This window comes from Ranitomeya variabilis, chromosome 7 (genome assembly GCF_051348905.1).
Source record: "Ranitomeya variabilis isolate aRanVar5 chromosome 7, aRanVar5.hap1, whole genome shotgun sequence".
Classification (NCBI taxonomy): domain Eukaryota; kingdom Metazoa; phylum Chordata; class Amphibia; order Anura; family Dendrobatidae; genus Ranitomeya; species Ranitomeya variabilis.
In genome coordinates, this window is record NC_135238.1 from 78469213 (window position 1) to 78491338 (window position 22126).

The 22126-nt window shown below is 43.2% G+C and overlaps 1 protein-coding gene across 3 annotated transcripts in view; it reads left to right on the plus strand.

Moving 5' to 3' along the window:
• The window catches only part of RHBDF1 (rhomboid 5 homolog 1), a 270222-nt gene that overhangs the window by 206748 nt on the left and 41348 nt on the right, over positions 1–22126 (plus strand). For all 3 annotated transcript variants that reach the window (XM_077275324.1, XM_077275323.1, XM_077275325.1), the window contains one exon: positions 18325–18436. In XM_077275324.1, the coding sequence (XP_077131439.1) occupies positions 18325–18436 (112 nt within the window). The remainder of the gene's footprint in view (positions 1–18324; positions 18437–22126) is intronic.

The window sequence follows — 22126 nt, forward strand, 5'->3', positions numbered from 1 at the left end:
ACTGTTGGGATTGTATTGGCCAGGTGATGAGCAGTGCCTGATTTTCTCCACACATAGTGCTTAGAATTATCACCAAAAAGGTCCATCTTCGTCTCATCAGACCAAAGAATCTTATTTCTCATAGTCTGGGAGTCCTTCATATGTTTTTTAGTAAACTCTGAGGGCTTTCATATGTCTTGCACTGAGGAGAGGCTTTTGTCAGGCCACTCTGCCATAAAGGCCCGACTGGTGGAGGGCTGCAGTGATAGTTGACTTTGTGGAACTTTCTCCCATCGACCTACTGCATCTGGAGCTCAGGCTCAGCCACAGTGATCTTGGGGTTCTTCTTTACCTCTCTCACCAAGGCTCTTCTACCACGATTGCTCAGTTTGGCTGGACGGCCAGGTCTAGGTAGACTTCTGGTGGTCCCAACTTCTTCCATTTAAGGATTATGGAGGCCACTGTGCTCTTAAGAGCCTTGAGTACTGCAGAAATTCTGTTGTAACCAGATCTGTGCCTTGCCACAATTCTGTCTCTGAGCACCTTGGCCAGTTCCTTTGACCTCATGATTCTCATTTGGTGTGACATGCACTGTGAGCTGTGAGGTCTTATGTAGACAGGTGTGTGCCTTTCCAAATCAAGTCTTATCAATTTAATTAAACATAGCTGGCCTCCAATGAAGGAGTAGAACCCTCTCAAGGAGGATCACAAGGAAATGGACAGCATGTGACTTAAATATGAGTGTTTAAGCAAAGGGTCTGAATACTTATGACCATGTGATATTTCAGTTTTTCTTTTTTATTAAATTTGCAAAAATGTCTACATTTCTGTTTTTTTCAGTCAAGATGGGTTGCAGAGTGTACAATAATGAAAAAAGAATTAACTTTTTTGAATTTACCTAATGACTGCAATGAAACAGAGTGAAAAATGTAAAGGGGTTTGAATACTTTCCGTACCCACTGTATGTGTGTTTTTCCTAAGTTCGCTTGCTTCAAGGAAATGAATGTGACCCTTTGTAACTATGATTGTTGAAGGTTGGATTGATTTAAAATGATGACTGCAAATTTCAAATTGTATTAATTAGGCCCAGATTTTCTGATAGGCATCTTTGGCTTGTTCATACAGGTAGCACTGCTGAAATGACAATACTTTAAATGCTATGAACACCTGTGACATAGATTTGTTTTTTTTCACTTATGGTAAAGGTTATATATCTAATATATAAAGCTGAATGTGTGTGTGTGTGTGTGTGTGTGTGTGTGTGTGTGTGTGTGTGTGTGTGTGTGTGTGTGTATGTCCGGGATTGGCATCTGCACCGTCGCAGCTACAGCCACAAAATTTTGCAGTCACACGTCTGGACCCCAAGAGCGTCATAGGCTATGTTGTGAGGTGAAATTTTAACCCCACGCTTTCCAATTCACCAAACAATTTTGCCCCTATCTACATATTGGGGAAAAAGTGAAAGGAAAAGTGTTGGAGGCAAACTGACAGCTGCCAGATGTGAACAAGGGGGACTTAAAGAATGAGAGTGATGGCGCCAAAGAGTATATACCGTACAGTTGCTAAGGTGGGGTCCCGACATGGGATACTCACCACACACGGGGATATGAACACACACACAAAATGCACACTACCACGTGCTTGAACACATATACCACCCTCAGCACACATTTCACCACACATACACCAACCTCGCCACATAAAAGTCGAAACACAAAAGTCGCCGCTCAAAACTCGCCACGCGCAAAATTCGCCACAAGCAAAACGCGCCACATGCAAAACTAGGCTTACGCAAAACTCACCTCATGGAAAACTTGCCATACGCAAAACTTGCACACGCGGAAAAATTGCCACATGCACAAAAGTTGCAACACATGCAAAAGTTGCCTCACACAAAACTTGCACATACTCAAAACGCACCACACATAAAACTCGCCACGCGCAAAACTCGCCATGCGCAAAACTTTCTGCACACAACTTGCTACACTAACCTGTCACATGCAACTCGACACACAAAAAGTTGCTACACGCATGTCGCCACGCAAAACTCATCTCACAAAAGTCGCTACAAGCATGTCGCCACACGCAACTCAACACGCGCAACTTGACACATGAAACTCACCCTAAAACACACACAAGTCTGGTATTATCCTTCAAAAATAAAAATCTGATTAATAAGCAGACAAACTACAAGAGCAACAAATGTACCATATAGGAAATACGGCAGCTGTCAGTCACATGACCTGTCTATTATGTGTATGTGTGAGCTAATATATACTGCCAGGGGGAGGGCTTCCTGTTGACTTGGGATTTATCAGGCTGCCAATTTAGCTTACAAATGCTGAGGCAAAAATACTGACCAAATAACGTGTGAACGAGGTCTAATACAGGAGGAGATTGTCAGGGAGAGACTTGGTGAGCGAGAGCTAATAACCCGGGCTCCTGCAATTTCCCTAAGACTAGGGAAATCCTGACTGACCCTCTACCTGAAGTTTACACTGATGGTGTGCATTTTCAGGCCTCGAACCTCGCCCTAACTCCTGAGCTCAGCCCTAGGCTGAAACCTCCACCACCACCCAGTGAAGAGGTAATACTTAAATTCCCACAGTTAGCACAGACAAGGGTAAAGGAAAATATACACCACGCCGCAGACACTCAGGAATACACTATAAATGTGCAGGGCAAAATAAACACAAATATAGGAAGGAGTAAATAGGACGAAGGAATATACACCACCAGCAACGAATCTCCAACCACCAGCTCTCCACTCCAGACCGAGATAACAACGCAAGACAGAAGCTATAATCGGCGACGCCCAATGATCAGGAGAACTATTTAAAGGCCATGGAAATGGCCCAGCTTCCAATCCGAGGATCAGGTAAATTAACCCCGGAAAGGCTAGACAAAATCTAGCAGACGCCAATGAGTAAATAGTGGTCAAAAGCGGAATTACCGCTGTCTGTCGGACGACCTGGTCTGAACAGCGTCCGACATGACAGTACCCCGCCTTCTACGAGGGACCCCAGGGCCCTCACAGCTTATAGGACCCGGCTTGTCCGGATGACGGCGGTGAAACAACCTGACCAGCCGGTCAGCATGAACGTCCGAGGCTGGTACCCAGGACCTCTCCTCAGGCCCATAACCACGCCAGTGTACCAAGTACTGTAAAGTGCGACGCACTACACGAGAGTCAACCACCTTGGAGACTTCAAACGCCAAATTACCATCCACCAAGACTGGAGGTGGCATAGGCGCTGCATCCACAGAACCCACCACCTTCTTTAGAAGAGACCTGTGGAACACGTTGTGTATCTTATACACCGTAGGGAGCTCCAATCGGTACGCAACTGGGTTAATGACGGCGGTGACCCTAAATGGACCAATAAACCGTGGACCCAATTTAAGGGACGGTATCTTGAGTCTTATGTTTTTTGTGGATAACCACACCCAGTCATCCACACTCAGGTCCGGACCTGGCACACGCCTACTGTCAGCCACATGTTTGTACCTAGCACCCACACTCAACAGGCGCTGTTTAACTCTCCTCCAGACTGATGACAATTGTGTTCCTAACTGGTCCTCCTCCGGAACGCCGGAAGAGCCCCTCTGACTCAAGGTAGAAAATTGAGGATGTAGCCCGTAAACACAAAAAAATGGAGACTCCCCAGACGACTCCTGGCGGTGATTATTGATGGCAAACTCAGCCAAAGGAAGAAAGGTAGACCACTCCTCCTGGTTATCAGAGACAAAGCAGCGTAAGTACTGTTCCAAATTTTGGTTCATACGCTCAGTCAGACCATTTGACTGAGGATGAAACGCCGAAGAATGAGATAACTTGATTCCCAGCCGTGAGCAAAACGCTCTCCAAAATTTTGCCACAAACTGAGACCCCCTATCAGACACGATGTCAGACGGAACCCCATGAAGTCTGACCACCTCCTGCACAAATACCTGAGCCAGAGTCTTAGTGTTAGGCAACGCAGGCAAAGACACAAAGTGCGACATTTTGGAAAAACGATCAACAATCACCAAGATGACCGTGTTTCCAGCTGATCAGGGCAAATCAGTGATGAAATCCATGGAGATTTCCGTCCATGGCTTACTAGGTACCTCAAGAGGAAGTAGTGTGCCAACAGGACGGGAGCGGGGCGTCTTAGCCCTAGTGCACGTGGTACAAACTGACACGTATGAGACCACGTCCTGTCGGATCTTGGGCCACCAAAACCGACGTGACACCAACTCCAAGGTACCTCTAACCCCTGGGTGACCAGCCAGGACGGCATCATGATGCTCCGCCAAAACCGGAGATGAAGCGGAACAAAAGATTTGTTGACGGGAAGCTCAGATGGTACCTCCTCCTGAGCCTCGGCAATCTCAGCCTCAACCTCGGTAGTGAGAGCCGAAACCGCAACACCCTTTTGGAGGATGGGTACTGGATCCTCCCGAGGTTCTCCCCCCGGAAAACACCTGGACAGAGCATCCGCCTTAGTGTTTTTAGACCCCGGTCTGTAAGTGACCACAAAATTGAACCGCGTGAAAAACAATGCCCAGCGAGCCTGCCTGGGGGACAGACGCATGGCTGACTCCAAATACAGCAGATTCTTATGATCAATAATAACAGTTACCTGATGGACCGACCCCTCCAAGAAGTGTCGCCATTCCTCAAAGGCCAACTTAATTGCCAACAACTCCCTGTTGCCGATATCGTAGTTACGTTCGGCGGACGACAGTTTCTTGGAGAAATAGGCGCACGGACGTAAACCACTCAAAGATGAGCCTTGAGATAGTACCGCCCCCACACCAACCTCAGACGCATCGACTTCCACAACAAATGGTTTAGATACGTCTGGCTGCACAAGAATGGGGGCTGAAACAAAACTGTTCTTAAGAAATTCAAATGCGCGCACAGCAGCCTCAGGCCAAACAGAGAAATTGGTACCCTTTTTAGTCATGTCAGTTAGCGGTTTAGCAATGATGGAAAAATCCTTGATAAATTTCCTATAGTAGTTAGAAAACCCAAGGAACCGCTGAAGTGCTTTCAGGTTATCAGGACGTTCCCAATGCAGCACCGCCTGCACCTTAGTGGCGTCCATTTTAAAACCAGAAGCAGACACAATATAACCCAAGAAAGGCAACTCTTGAACAGAAAATACACATTTCTCAAGTTTAGCATACAGCTTATTCTCTCTGAGAAGCTGTAACACCTGCCTGACATGATCTAAATGAGCCTCACGGTCGCAAGAATATATGAGAATGTCATCTAGGTACACGATAACGAATTTCCCCAAAACATGCGAGAACACATCATTGATGAAATGTTGGAACACTGCAGGTGCGTTAGTCAACCCAAACGGCATAACCAAATTTTCAAAATGACCCTCAGGGGTATTAAAAGCCGTCTTCCACTCATCACCTTGACGGACTCTTATGAGGTTGTACGCCCCCCTGAGGTCAAGCTTGGTGAACCACTTAGCACCTGCCACCTGGATGAACAAATCTGGTATCAGAGGCATAGGGTATGGATCACGAACCGTAATCTGGTTCAACTCCCTGAAATCCAAACACGGGCGCAATCCGCCATCTTTCTTCTTCACAAAGAAGAACCCTGCTGCCACCGGCGAGGATGACGGCCTGATGTGCCCTTTGCTCAAGCTTTCCGCAATGTAATCTTTTAACGCTTGTCTCTCCGGACCGGATATGTTAAACATCCTTGCTTTGGGTAATTTGGCCCCTGGTTTAAACCTGATAGAACAGTCATAAGGGCGGCAACTCTGAACAACCCTTCTCAGAGAACACATCCACAAAATCCTGAAGTGACTCCGGAACGCTTGAAGTCACCGCAGCCACACATGTGGCCAGGCAATTTTCCTGGCAGAACTCGCTCCACCGAGTTATGTCCTGAGTTTTCCAGTCAATTACCGGGTTGTGCATAGACAACCAAGGAAAACCCCAAACCACCTGAGCAGGAAGATTCCTGAGCACCTTACATGTAACCCGCTCAGAATGTAGAACTCCAATGTGGAGTTTCACCTCAGCCACAAATTCAGTAATCTTCCCCTGAGAGAGAGGAGCAGCATTGATGGTGACCACGTGGATAGGATGAGACTGTTTTTCAATCCTAAAACCTGCTGTGCGCGCAAACCCCTCATCAATGAGATTTGTGGCTGAACCACTATCCACAAAAACAGTAATTGGCAGCTCACTGCCAGCAACAAAAACCTTAGCAGGGAGCATGCACTGAGAAACCACCATGGAGGATATACATAAGCTCAGACTGGTCTCCTCCACACCCTCTGAGCTCAGAAGTTTTCCGCCGTTGCGTTTTTCTTAGACAGCAGAGGACAGATGTTAATAAAATGACCAGTTTTACCACAGTAAAAACAGGCTCCCTGCTTCCTGAGCTCAGGGGCTCGATGCTTGACATGTGACACCCCTGCGATTTGCATAGGCTCCGTGTGCTCACCTGCAGCAACCTCACGTGAACCTAAATCCTCTCCCATAGGCGGTGTCTCATGCTCCCCCTGATGCAAACGGCGATCAATGCGTACAACCAGACTCATAGCAGAATCTAGAGAAGTAGGAGTCTCGTACATCAGAAGGGCTTTTTTAACCCTTCCAGAAATCCCATGTATAAACTGACTCCGCAATGCTGCATCATTCCATTGGGTAACAATCGCCCAGCGACGAAATTCAGAACAGTAATCCTCTGCAACTCGCTCCCCCTGGCGAATAGAGCGTATCTTAGATTCTGCCAGAGCCATTCTGTCAGGTTCATCGTAGATTTTCCCAAGAGAAGAAAAAAAACTCTCCACAGAGACAAATGCCGCAGAATCAGATGGCAAAGAAAACGCCCATGCTTGGGGATCCCCACTTAACAATGACAACACCAGGCCCACACGCTGAGCCTCATTACCCGAAGATATCGGGCGCATACGGAAATATAGTTTGCAAGCTTCACGAAAAGAAACAAATTTACTGCGTTCCCCAGCAAATTTTTCAGGCAACGGAAATTTAGGCTCAGTAACTCTTCCTGTCGCTCCAGCTTGCACATTGGACACTGCTAGTCCCTGTTGCTGCACTGCCCCCCTCAACTCAGTGACCTGTAGGGACAGCGCCTCCAACTGGCGGGTTATGGAAGTCATGGGATCCATGACAAAAAAAAAAAAAAGAAACCACTTTTTTTTTTTGTTTTTGTTTCTTTGTTGTTGGGCCGATTATAATGTCAGGGAGAGACTTGGTGAGCGAGAGCTAATAACCCGGGCTCCTGCAATTTCCCTAAGACTAGGGAAATCCTGACTGACCCTCTACCTGAAGTTTACACTGATGGTGTGCATGTTCAGGCCTCGAACCTCACCCTAACTCCTGAGCTCAGCCCTAGGCTGAAACCTCCACCCACCACCCAGTGAAGAGGTAATACTTAAATACCCACAGTTAGCACAGACAAGGGTAAAGGAAAATATACACCACGCCGCAGACACTCAGGAATACACTATAAATGTGCAGGGCAAAATAAACACAAATATAGAAAGGAGTAAATAGGACGAAGGAATATACACCACCAGCAACGAATCTCCAACCACCAGCTCTCCACTCCAGACCGAGATAACAACGCAAGACAGAAGCTATAATCGGCGACGCCCAATGATCAGGAGAACTATTTAAAGGCCATGGAAATGGCCCAGCTTCCAATCCGAGGATCAGGTAAATTAACCCCGGAAAGGCTAGACAAAATCTAGCAGACGCCAATGAGTAAATAGTGGTCAAAAGCGGAATTACCGCTGTCTGTCGGACGACCTGGTCTGAACAGCGTCCGACATGACAGAGATGACATACAGATATATATTATATACAGGGGAGATGACACACAGGTATATACTATATACAGGAGCAGATGACACACATGTATATACTATATACAGGAGGAGATGACTTACAGGTATATACTATATACAGGAGCAGATGACATACAGGTATATACTATATACAGGAGGAGATGACACACGTATATACTATATACAGGAGGAGGTGACATACAGGTATATGCTATATACAGGAGGAGATGACATACAGGTACATACTATATACAGGAGCAGATGACACACAGGTATATACTATATACAGGAGGAGATGACTTACAGGTATATACTATATACAGGAGGAGATGACATACAGGTATATACTATATACAGGAGGAGATGACACACTTATATACTATATACAGGAGGAGATGACATACAGATATATACTATATACAGGGGAGATGACACACAGGTGTATACTATATACAGGAGGAGATGACACACGTATATACTATATACAGGAGGAGATGACATACAGGTATATACTATATACAGGAGGAGATGACACACGTATATACTATATACAGGAGGAGAGATGACATACAGGTATATACTATATACAGGGGAGATGACACACAGGTATATACTATATACAGGAGATGACATACAGGTATATACTATATACAGGAGGAGATGACTTACAGGTATATACTATATACAGGAGATGACATACCGGTATATACTATATATAGGAGGAGATGACATACAGGTATATACTATATACAGAAGAGATGACATACAGGTATATACTATATACAGAAGAGATGACATGCAGGTATATACTATGTACAGGAGGAGATGACACATAGGTATATACAATATACAGGGGAGAGGACATACAGGTATATACTATATACAGGGGAGAGGACATACAGGTATATACTATATGCAGGAGATGACATACAGGTGTATACTATATATAAGGAAGACGACAAACATGTATATACTGAGGGGAAAATGAGAGGTGTGAGGTGAAAATGAGAGGTGTGAGGTGAAAATGAAAATGTGTGAGTTCAAAATGAGAGGAGTGAGGGAAAATAGTGGAGTGATCGGAAAATGACAAATGTGAGGTCGAAATGACAAGTGTTAGGGGGGAATGAGAGGAGTGAGGGGGAAAATAAGAGGAGTGCGTGGGGAAAATGAGAGGTGTGAGGGAGAAAATGAGAGATGTGAGGGGGAAAATGAAAGATGTGAGGGGGAAAATGAGAGGCGTGAAGGGAAAATAAGAGAAGTGAGGTGCTATAACTAACCACAGATATTTACTATGACCAGGCAACGCCGGGCTCTTCAGCTAGTAGGTAATAAAGTTGCATATGTTTCTTTCTGCAATATTCATCCCTTCATTCATTTTCAGACACCATGACATGTAGTTTGCAGTCTGAACCAAGTATTAGACTTTTCCCCTGTGGAAGTTTATTTTTCAATATTATAAGCAGGATGTGTGGTGGTTGTCTCTCAAAGTAATATTTTCTGATTGTGAGATCCGTGTGTCTCTCCCAATGTTATAGGCTGATTGTGAGGTCCGCGTGTTCCTCTTGGTAATGTAGGCGACATGTGAAATCTGTGTGTCCTTCCCAGGAATATAGGGTGTATGTGAGGTCCATGTGTTCCTTTCAGTGGCCAGCACGGTGGCTCAGTGGTTAGCACTGCAGCCTTACAGTGCTGGGTCCTGGGTTCAAATCCCACCAAGGACAAAATCTGCAAGGAGTGTGTATGTTCTCACCGTGTTTGCATGAGTTTCCTCCGGGTTCTCCGGTTTCCTCCCACTTTCCAAAGACATACTGATGGGGATTTTAGATTGTGAGACCCATCGGGGACAGTGCCGATAATGTATGTAAAACACTGTGGAAGTAATGGCACTAAATAAATGAGTAAAATAAATAAAATACTGGCTGATTGTGAGGTATGTGTGTCCCTTCCAGGAATATAGGCTGATTGTGATGTCTGTGTTTCCCTCCTAGTAATTCCGGCTGTATGTGAGGTACGGTAGGTATGTTTCTCTCAGTAATACAGGCTGATTGTGAGGTTTTTGTTTCCCTCCCAGTAATATAGGCTGGATGTGAGACCTGTGTGTCACGCCCAGTAACATAGGCTAGATGGTAGGTCTGTGTGTCCCTCCCAGTAATATAGACTGAATGTGAGGTCTGCGTTTCCTTCTCAGTTATGTAGGCTAAATGTGATGTCTGTGTGTGTCCATGCTGCTGTCTTCATTAGCACATATGTCAGCACAGCTGCAATACTTTAATTATTTCCTCTTCATGTGCTTTCCTCCTTTTCTATAGTTTGTTTTCTCTTTATATCCTAAGCTTTCACATTGATCTTTGTACAACCCTTCACACTTCCTGCTGTTATCGATAGGACTGAGAGCAATGACACACATAGGCAATAAAGGGCCAATGTGCAAGAATATTATGTGGGTCCTTTGCAGTCCAATAGCTGACTATAATGCACAATTCTACCTGCTTTGGTGGTGATAGTGGGTCTCCTTACCACTTGGGCCTCTGTGCAGCTGCACAGATTGCACCAATGACATATCTGCCCCTGACTGAGCTGACAGAGAGGGGAGTTGGAGAACAGAGTGCAAATTCTGATGGATTTGCAACATTTTTACAAAGGTCATGGAAGGAAGCCAGGTTTGTGATCCAGCCTCAGGCTGAATTTAAAGTAAGTAAAACATAATAATAATTTTATTTATATAGCGCCAACATATTCCGCAGCGCTTTACAAATTATAGAGGGGACTTGTACAGACAATAGACATTACAGCATAACAGAAATCACAGTTCAAAATAGATACCAGGAGGAATGAGGGCCCTGCTCGCAAGCTTACAAACTATGAGGAAAAGTGGAGACACGAGAGGTGGATGGTAACAATTGCTTTAGTTATTTGGACCAGCCATAGTGTTAAGGTACCTTCACACTAAACGACTTTGCAGCGATAACGATAGCGATCCGTGACGTTGCAGCATCCTGGATAGCGATATCGTTGTGTTTGACACGCAGCAGAGATCTGGATCCTGCTGTGATATCGCTGGTCGTGGCTGAAAGTTCAGAACTTTATTTGGTCGTCAGATCGGCGTGTATCGTCGTGTTTGACAGCCAAAGCAACGATGCCAGCGATGTTTTACAGTGGTAACCAGGGTAAATATCGGGTTATTAAGCGCAGGGCCGCGCTTAGTAATCCGATGTTTACCCTGGTTACCATTGTAAATGTAAAAAAAACAAACAGTACATACTCACCTTCTGCTGTCTGTCACACGTCCCTCGCCGTCTGCTTCCCGCACTGACTGTGAGCGCCGGCTGTAAAGTGAAAGCAGAGCACAGCGGTGACGTTACCGCTGTGCTGTGCCTTACGGCCGGCACTCACAGTCAGTGCAGGAAGCAGACGCCGGGAGACGTTACGGACACCGGAATGTGAGTAAGTACTGTTTGTTTTTTTTACATTTACAATGGTAACCAGGGTAAACATCGGGTTACTAAGCGCGGCCCTGTGCTTAGTAACCCGATGTTTACCCTGGTTACCCGGGGACCTCGGCATCGTTGGTCGCTGGAGAGCTGTCTGTGTGAAGGTACCTTAAGGCTCGGGTGTTCATGTAAAGCTGCATGAACCAGTTCACTGCCTAAGTATGTAGCAATACAGACACAGAGGCTATTAACTGTATAAAGTGTATGAAAAACATAACATTTATTGGACTTGTTAAAAAAGAACTCCACGAATAAGGTGCATAGCCGAAACGCATAGGTCTGGTACCAGTACCCCTCATGCACTTTAGTCCTATTGCTCCCCAGAGTTCTTTTTTAACATGTTGAATAAATGTTAAGTTTTACCACCTTGGAATTCAGCCTAACGCTGGATCGCAAACCCGTCTTCTTTCCATGATGTATTGCAGCTGCTCTGACTTGATCCATGCGTGGCTCCCAGGACTCTGGATACTTTACGCCCAGACTGGTGAGCTGACAACCACATGGTTTTCCATTTTTACAAAGCACTCCGCTAACAAAAAGACTTACCAGCAATGCGGCAACAAATCATTAGAACATTTTTATAACAAAGACTATTTAAAAAATTGTTTAACTTTGCTTTTAGAAATCAAATGAACAATAAAAATAATTCTGTGTGAACTTGTACATAAACCCAAAAGAATATTCCTTAAACATATGATGAATTAATTATATCATTTTATTAATACATAAGGCAAAATGACACAAAATACTATAATAAAATCAGGGAATTTTATTAAAATAATTTAAAATCAAGAATTAAAAAGAAACTAAATGATTTAATAAACATGTATGCAGGGGTAGGGTATGTCAAGCCAATTGGTAAGTAAAAAGTTATATAGAATGTAAAAACATATAAAAAATATAAATTTCCTTTTTCCTTTTAAATTAAATAGTGGCTGGTCATATACGTGAAAAATTAATTTAAAATGTGAATATAAACCCTAAATTAAATAATATAGAACGTATAATTATATTAAAAATAAATATAATTTAAATATATATTTAAAAGGAAAAAGGAAATTTATGTTTTTTATATATTTTTTACATTCTATATATCTTTTTACTTACGAATTGGCTTCACATACCCTGCCTCCTGCATACAAGTTTATTAAATCATTTAGTTTCTTTTATATTCTTGATTTTAAATTATTTTAATAAAATTCCTTGATTCCATTATGGTATTTTGTCATTTTGCCTTATGTATTAATAAAATGATATAATTAATTCATCATATGTTTAATGAATATTCTTTTGGGTTTATGATTTTTATTCATTAATATTATATTTATTGGACATTTAATGGTATTTCTTTTCTATATAGGATTTTGAACTGGTACAAAGCCTGTAATCTATTGTTAGAAACAGTCAGGTACAGTAGAGGAGCATTGTCCATAATGATAATTACAATGATAATGTCTGTAAAGCGAGGTGGAATATATGTTAATAAAATAAATTAAATGCTATTAAATATTTTGCGGATTATAAAACGCACCGGATTATAAGACGCACCCCAAATTTTGAGGAGAAAAATAGGAAAAAAAACCTTTTTTTTAATAAAATGGTGGTGCTTCTTATAATCCATGCGTCTTATTGCTTACCGGAGATGGTGGCTGTGGTGAAGCAGGGTCCCAGGGTCGTCACTGGAGGAGGCAAGAGTGGAGCTTTGCTGCAGGCCGCAGGATGGGATGAGGGGGTGTTCGGATTTGCGGTGCGGTTCGGCGCGCTGCTGCGAGTGTTCAGTGCTGCGGGTGTTCGGTGCTTCAGGGGCTTTGCTGACATATTGTGAAAGCCCAGAGCCCCCACAGTTACATGGTTTCCTATGCGGTGGACTGAACTCCAGGAAAATGGCTACCAGCCGGAGGTGGCGCATGCGCAGATGGAGATCTCGGCACCAAGATCTCGGGAGATCTCACCCGGGGCCACTGTACCATTGATGGAGCTGTGTTGTGCAGCTCCATAACGAAGCACTTCTGGCCACACTGGGAATAGCTGATTGGTGGGAGTGTAAGGTCTCACATTGAGGATAGCCCATCAATGTCCCAGAGAACCACTTTAAATGCTCTTTCAAGGCCAGAGCATGTGATACTTAACTTGCATATGAATGAAAATGCTAATTACAGGCAGAGCTGTATCAGAGCCTGCTATTTACACAATTTTTTTTTTAAAACCTCCATTTTGATGATGTTTTGTATGAGAATCCCCAGTGCAGTCAAGAATACATCACTAGGGAAAGGGGCTGCGGTCATTACCACAGCTGCTTTCCCACCCTAAAATGAAGCGTCATCAGTGAGGCTGGTCTACTCCCTGCTGTTCTGAGCACAGTTGTCAATTCCAGTGCATACTCAGTACGAGATATATGCTCACTGCAATATTCCTTTTCAATGTGCAGTGGCAGTGCGCTCCCTTGCCAACTCTAGTGAATAGTTACGAGCCAGTAAGAGAGGGCACGGTCACTGTAGATTGAAAAGGTGAGCCTGGCATTCAGGGAGATCAGAGATCAGTCCTTCCCTCAAAACAGATGCAACTCATTGTAATGTACAAAAATACACCAGCGCTGCCTGGCTAGAATCACTGAGCTGCAGGAACCAAGACAGCAAGGGGCTGATACTGTCAGTGGGGGAATACAATAAATAAAAACAAATGGATGGATCCGCGCTAAAGTGATAAACAGATAATCAAGGATATAGATGATAGTATATAATCTAGTCCCTAAAAAATACTAGGCTGTGTACCTATCCAATGTATGGATAAAAAAACAAGACCACAAGGGTGTGGATATAAGGCCCCCCAACACCACACACAAACCACTTAAGGGCAACCTAAATGCGATACAGAATTGGACCTGAATGCGATAAAGAATTGGACCTGAAACAAAGCTGGAAATGTGCCCAGAAAATCTGTACCGATAACACTGCAGACTCACCGTGATGTAGTGGCAACTCAGTGTGGAGTGAAGGATGCGGTCCGGATTGGGTGGCGGGATGGGTCCGGTAGGTGTGCAGGCAAGCGGGCAGGCGAGCAGGAAAGGAAACCGCAGAGTTGCATGTGCTGCGGAGGCTACGTAGAGCCAGGGACAGCTCCGGCCGGTAGCGTCCCTGGATACGAGCGCGAAAGAACAGGAGGGGAGGAGCTCGCTGGCACAGGGCTCAGCGTGTGACGTCACTGAGCTGGAGAATGGTACGGGGAGCCACAGGGACCAAACGACCAACGCGTTTCGAAGGGACAACTTCCTTCTTCATCAGGGTACGCTGATGAAGAAGGAAGTTGTCCCTTCGAAACGCGTTGGTCGTTTGGTCCCTGTGGCTCCCCGTACCATTCTCCAGCTCAGTGACGTCACACGCTGAGCCCTGTGCCAGCGAGCTCCTCCCCTCCTGTTCTTTCGCGCTCGTATCCAGGGACGCTACCGGCCGGAGCTGTCCCTGGCTCTACGTAGCCTCCGCAGCACATGCAACTCTGCGGTTTCCTTTCCTGCTCGCCTGCCCGCTTGCCTGCACACCTACCGGACCCATCCCGCCACCCAATCCGGACCGCATCCTTCACTCCACACTGAGTTGCCACTACATCACGGTGAGTCTGCAGTGTTATCGGTACAGATTTTCTGGGCACATTTCCAGCTTTGTTTCAGGTCCAATTCTTTATCGCATTCAGGTCCAATTCTGTATCGCATTTAGGTTGCCCTTAAGTGGTTTGTGTGTGGTGTTGGGGGGCCTTATATCCACACCCTTGTGGTCTTGTTTTTTTATCCATACATTGGATAGGTACACAGCCTAGTATTTTTTAGGGACTAGATTAGATGCAACTCATTGTTTTATGGTGGGGAAGCCACTGTGGCAATGACCACGACATTTTTCCCTGAGGTAATCCCGTTTGAGCATTCCAGCATGCACTGGGGATTCTCAAACAAAATGTCATCAAAGTGTAACTGTTAAAAAAAAACTGGTGGCATTTAGAAAGAGAATGGTTGGGACTTTTTAATCTAAGTAGATTTTGAAAGCAGTTAGATTATTACATTAAAGAGGTTGTCCACTACTTTTACATTGATGCCCTATCCTCAGGATAGGGCATGAATGTCTGATCGGTCGGGGGCCGGCACTCGGCACACCAGCTGTTCAGCTGCTATCGGAAGTGGGAGCCGCCGGCCGGAAGCAGTTGCTTGAGGAGCTTGGCTGTCTACTTGTAGTGGCCGCCGCGGGGTACTACACATCGGCCTCCAGTTCAATTCAATAGAGGGTGGATGTGCAGTAACAAGCCCCATCCACTACAAGTAGACGGACAAGGTCCGCAAGTAAGTACTTTCGGCCGCCGGCACGATAACAGCTGATCGGTGGGGGTGCTGAGTTCCGGACCCCAGTCCATCAGACATTGATGCCCTACCCTAAGAATAGGGCATCAATGTAAAAGAAGTGCACAACTTCCTTAAATAATATTGGATTAAAGTCAACTTTAGTTTTGGACTACATCTTTAAGGTTCTGTCACAGCATTTCAATTAGGTTGAGGTTTGGACTTTCACTGGGTCTTTGCAACATCTTGATTTTCTTTTTCAGCCATTCTGATGTAGATTTATTGATGTGCTTGGGATTATTGTCCTGTTGCATGCCACAGTTTTGACCAAGTTTTAAATTTTGTATTGAGAAATTCAGATTTCACTCTATAATACTTTGGTGTACAAATGAGTTCATGGTAGACATTCAATAACTGCAAGGTGCCGAGGACCCATGACCGCAAAACAAGCCCAAATGATCACCATTATGCTTGATGGTTAGTATGATGTGTTTATCCTGTTATGTTGTGTTTGGCTTTCTCCCAACATGCTACAGGGCATTATGGACAAACATCTCTACTTTGGTCATAGTCCCAAAGACATTTTTCCAGGAGCCTTGTGGTTTGTTCAGATGCAACTTTGCAAATTTTAGCTATGCTTTTCTCTTAGCAACCCTTCCCAACAGGTTTCACTGGTTCAGTCTTTTTCTAATTGTACTGTCATGAATGTGAACTCTTGTGTTCTCTGAACTTTGCACAAGATGAAATTGGAGTGAATTTGCTAGTATATTACTTCTGGGAAGATTGTTAACTCTCTTGAATGTTTTCTACTTGTAAATAATATTTAACTCTGTAAAATGATGGACTACAAATTGTTCTTCAATAGCCTTGTAGCCTTTCTTGGATTGATGGTCAGCAACAATTACGGTACTTCTCTAAGATAATTGCTTATGTCTTTGCCCCATGGCATTGTAGTAACTATCGCTTGAGTATTCTAAACCAGCAAACTGTCAATACTTCTGCTTTTATCGATATGACCACACTTGCTCTTGAGCAATTAATCACGGGCATTTTCATTTTGTACGACAGCAGTAAGGGTGTACTTAATTTTTCACAAACTGCTGCTGTATTTTGGCCTAGTTTTTGTTAGATGAATAATGTTAATGATAGTGTAATTTGTCATGTATTGTTCTTTTGAAGGCATGTTTACCTTATTTTAAGGCCTACTAATGAACTTTTTTTTTTTCATTATGTTTTGATATGTTAAATCATAACATTTTAAGAGGGTGTACTTAATTTTTCTCATGACTGTATAAATAGCTGGTTGTCTCGGAAAAGGTTAATAGAGTGTGTTGTAAATTTTGCATGGAGGTTATGTTTATATTGAAATCATTGCACTGTAAACCTGTTTGCTTTATGAATTTCCTCTATGTATTGTACAGACATTTGCACACTGGGATTTGCAAATATTTACTCTGCTAAAATGGGCCAGTGTTATAGTCTCTTGTACAGTCATATTCAATTAGATAAACAGAATGGGTAAGAAAATGGGTACATACTTTAAGGAATTCCAATGTTATCTTTGCTTTTAATATAGTCTGTATACTACCTTACAGGTGATGACATTTAGAGCTTATATGTCTGTGTGTGCATTATAGCACACATAAGTACATAAAAGTCACATAAACAAACAAACAAACCGTTTCTTCTGGCTAGATAAAAGATTGAAGAGAATAAAAAAATATTATTAAACTTATGGAAAACTTATGGAGGTAGTTGAAGCTCCGAGTTGCCAAGCAACAGCCTCAAAATCTGGACGTCTTTAGAGTCTGGCTGACACGAATAATGTTATACACTAAATTACAATGTGCTGATACAGCTTGCATATACAACTATACTACTTGAGGACCACAAAAAGAGGAAAAAATCCTCCAATATTCAAGAAAAAAAACAAAAACAAGCAGAGATGCTTACCTGTCTAAATGGGCCTCAATACAATTGCACTACCAGGGTGCAGCGGACCCAAGTAAAATGGCAACTGCACAGGTGCAATGCCAAATGAAACAGCCAGCCTTCAATCAGGGATTGGCCGTTTGGTACACCAATACTACTTGAGGAATCAGCATGTTGTACTTATTGGTGGCATCAGATATAGTATGTGTATAGGCATCGTAGTATGTTTATAGGCTGGCATCATTAGCATTTCAGAGTTAGGGTACCGTCACACAGTGCAATTTTGATCGCTACAACGGCACGATTCGTGACGTTCCAGCGATGCATTTACGATATCGCTGTGTCTGACACGCTACTGCGATCCGGATCCCCGCTGAGAATCGTACGTCGTAGCAGATCGTTTGAAACTTTCTTTCGTCGTCTAGTGTCCCGCTGTGGCGGCATGATTGCATTGTGTGACACAGGTTGTATACGATGTGCGCACAGTAACCAACGGCTTCTACATCGCAAATACGTCATGAAATTATCGCTCCAGCGCTGTGTATTGCAACGTGTGACCGCAGTATACGACGCTGGAGCGATACTTATACGACGCTGCAACGTCACGAATCGTGCCGTCGTAGCGATGAAAATGGCACTGTGTGACGGTACCCTTACATTTTGGTTAATCCCCATCCGACATCCATAGCAGGCTTAAGTTTTGTTTTCTTTCATTATGCAATTCCGCATCATATAATTGTGATAACAAATAAGATTTCTGTTCCCTCAGGCCGTTCTTCACTTATTGGATTACGGTTGTGCATCTACTGATAACCATCTTGACTGTATGCATCTATGGTATTGCACCCGTTGGATTTTCCCAGCATGAAACCGTAGAATCCGTAAGTAATTCAACCTCTTCAGTCCTTTATTACAGAAGGCTGATTTTCCACCATGATGCTGACTGTAATTGTATGCACTTGAACTTTTGTGCAACTGAATGTAATGGAATGCACTCGTGGATATTATGTCACCCACATTTCTTGCCTTGTTGAGTAAGACTACATACCTGACATAGTTGGTATTTCAGTTAGATGTTAGTTACATTGTTTATACTACTGATAGAGACATATGATCATTATGAGAACATACACAGAGAACAGAGATTCCCTACCCTAAAACCTCTGCAAATAAACACAAATTATAAAATGTATAGTTTATTTATTTACAGTTGCATAAAAAGTAACTGAATCTTTTGGAATTAAATGATTTTTTTTCATTGATTGGTAATAAAAATATATTGTCTGTGTGTTCAATAAGTTACAATTATAGACAAATACAATGTAACTTTATTAATTCTACGTAAAGAGTTGTCCCATACATGTCTTTTCTTGAACCCATTAATGTGGTTGTCTACTAGACTACTAGAGAAACACCATCTTAAGTGCTTAAAGGAGTTGTTCAGTCTGACATGAAAAGTCTGCAGTCTCTCTCTATGACTGCAGACTGCCGAATCTTGACAATGTGTGATGTGCGTAGAGGTCATTTTGAACTATATGGCATGAGACGACTGATGCAGCGCTGGAGTGTCAGACTCATTTTTTTATTTTTACACAGATACTGCATATACACTGCAAAAACATTTAAACCCAGAAAAGTCCTTTGACCCAAAAATTGCATTCATGTGGTCAAAATACTGCCCACTTGCACTGAGCATACATGGGAAATGTGACAGTGTGCACAGCGTATACTGTCATGATTTTGAAGTCTGCAGTCACAAGGGTAATGGCTACTTTGACTGGACAACCCCTTTATGTCCTTCAAGTAGAGAAAAGCAAATAGCTACTGAATGGGCACAACATCTGTGATGTAGGTACTACAATTCCCAATGGTCATGTGACATGTCACGTAAGCACGGTGGCCATTGATTGGGTGCAATTCTCACAGTTGTGTCAGATGTATTTAAGCTATAGCCCATCAGCAGCCATCCAAAACTAGAAGTGGAACAATCAGAGGAAAAGTATAATAGAAACACGTCACCACTTCTGTATTTATCACCCACTCCTGGTTTTGGCTTACAAATACTGGTATAAAATACTGACCAAATACTTTAATGGATGGGTAAATACATTGAAAAAAATCACTCTCGGCAGCACATCATCCTGTGTAAACAAGATACTTGCTGCTGAGAACAATGATATTCTATGCGCAAAGAAAAATCATGTTCATGGTCGGCCTGTCTAAGCAGAGTTTGAAGACCATCAATTGGCATTGCATGTAGAGATCGATTAACTGCTGTGGTCAGCCGGTGTAAAAGCATCCTGAGAGGTAATTGATACAACTCCGCTTTTCTGCTTCGAGCGCTGTGACATTCTGTCATGTGAGCGATGCAGCCTATCACTGGTTTTGTTATCCCGGTGATGGACGGCACGCTCATGTGATATAAGCAGTGTCATGTCCCGAGATCTCAGAGGGACACAGCGCGAAATGAGGATCACTGCTGGTATAGGAGCTAAGGATGCGTTTATCTGACTTTATTTGGCACACTAAGGGCTTCCAAATCAGGAGATACAGCGTTTTTTCTCAAACCACTTTGTGCAACACCGTTTTACATGCACAATCCGGCCATCCATTGCATGTCATCCAAGGTATTCCGGTAGGAAAGCTGTTTCCAATCAAATGCAATTGTTATCCCACTTCAGAATACATTAAAAATACCATAGCTACTTCTGAACGTAATCCTAAACGAATGCTCGACGGAGCCATCAAAATAGTAGATGGATACACCTGTGCCCAAATGTTATATAAACCCTGGAATACAACGTAAGTAACTTGTACAAAGCCCATGCCTGTATTTTCTACTCAATACACTCAACAGTATTAAGAAACCTCTAAACAATAGTGCCCTCTCGGCCAACAGGGGGCATACCTCTAGGCCGAACTATATAAACCTAAAAAAAACACGAATGCACCAGACCTGTCAGATAATAACTGATATTACTAGATCCAAAAGGATCATACTTAATAATAAAGTGGTTATTGACCAGGGGTCCGTGCCGAGAAAATAGAGGTATCCGAAAGAATGGTAGATATGCAAAATTCGTTTATTAAAGTATTAAATATACATAAGCATACTATGAATGCAAACAATATATGGGCAAAAAAGGTATAGGGGAAGAGCAACAGCTAAAAGATAGCATAAGTGGGTGGCAAAAACAATGCTAAAGATAACGGAAATCCGAGCACCCAACTCTGACCACATGCCAGCAAGTGCTAAATGATCATACTGGGGTAAACGATCCTGAATGTGCACATAGTATTGGATTGAATAAACCCCCATGGTCAAGCCCTATGCATAATAAAAGCTAGGGAGCACATAATGTAGTCCAGGCAACAGAATTATACATATATATCACAGAGATTGTGTGCAGTTACCTTGAGACATATTAGTGGTGATGGTGAATGCCGGCGTGCTGTGAGCGGAGAGGGAAGCCTCGACGCGCGTTTCACCTATCGTGCCTTCGTCAGGTAATTTAAAGGTCCTAAATCTGGACCTTCATCAGTCACAAGCTTGTATGTGAACGACGCCTGTATATGGGCAGTATAGCCCGAAAAAACGGTAGACCTGGAGGTATTAGGACTAGCGGTGGATACCGCGTCTTGTCCTAATACCTCCAGGTCTACCGGTTTTTCGGGCTATACTGCTCCTATACAGGCAGCGTTCACATACAAGCTTGTGGCTGATGAAGGTCCGGATTTAGGACCGAAAGGTTTCTTCTGTTACTATTTTGTGGATACCTTTAAATTACCTGTCTGATTATGTTAAGTTGAGTGCCGATTTTTTTGCTATACATTTTCCTAATGGGCATGCTTCAGATACTTCTAAAAATTAAAGTAATAGAACAAATGATAAGACTCGCTAGAGGAATTGATATGTGTAGCAAACTCCTCAATAGGGAAGCATATTGGATATTTGTTCTTCACTCACTGTACCGGTGTCTTAAATAACAGGAATTTGTCCTTAACTATTGGTAAAATAAAGAGAAAAGAAAAAGGAGGAGAAAATGGAGAGAGAAAAAATATACTTTTTTTTAGAAAATGGCATTGATTCCAACAATTTGAAGCAACTTGTTCTATTGCCATTAACATTATGTATTTGGATTCCATTTCTTTAGGTTGTTCACACTTGGTGTATGCGGACATATAACGGTTTTTATTACCCCCCCTTAACCTTAAGGTGTTTATGCTAATTTAACAGGGCAATAATTATATTTAAGTCCCGTGTTTCCTTTTTCTCACTTTATGCTATGACTAAGGGCTGAAAGAGCCTGAAAAGCATAATTCCATGTATACTTTCTCCTGTGTTTTTGTACAGCTCGTATTATTATGTTAAAAGGAAGAAAATAAAGTGGTTTTATTTGTTGATGCTGGCTTCTCCTATCAAGGGGCTTTTAAAAGGGGTTGTCCACTTTTAGGACAACCTCTTTATCAAAATGTTTGGCCCCCATAGAATACTAAAGCTTATACTCCCCTCTCATGCTGGCGCCGTTCCTGCAGTGTCGCCACTCGCTCTCCCCGGGGCACTCATGTGG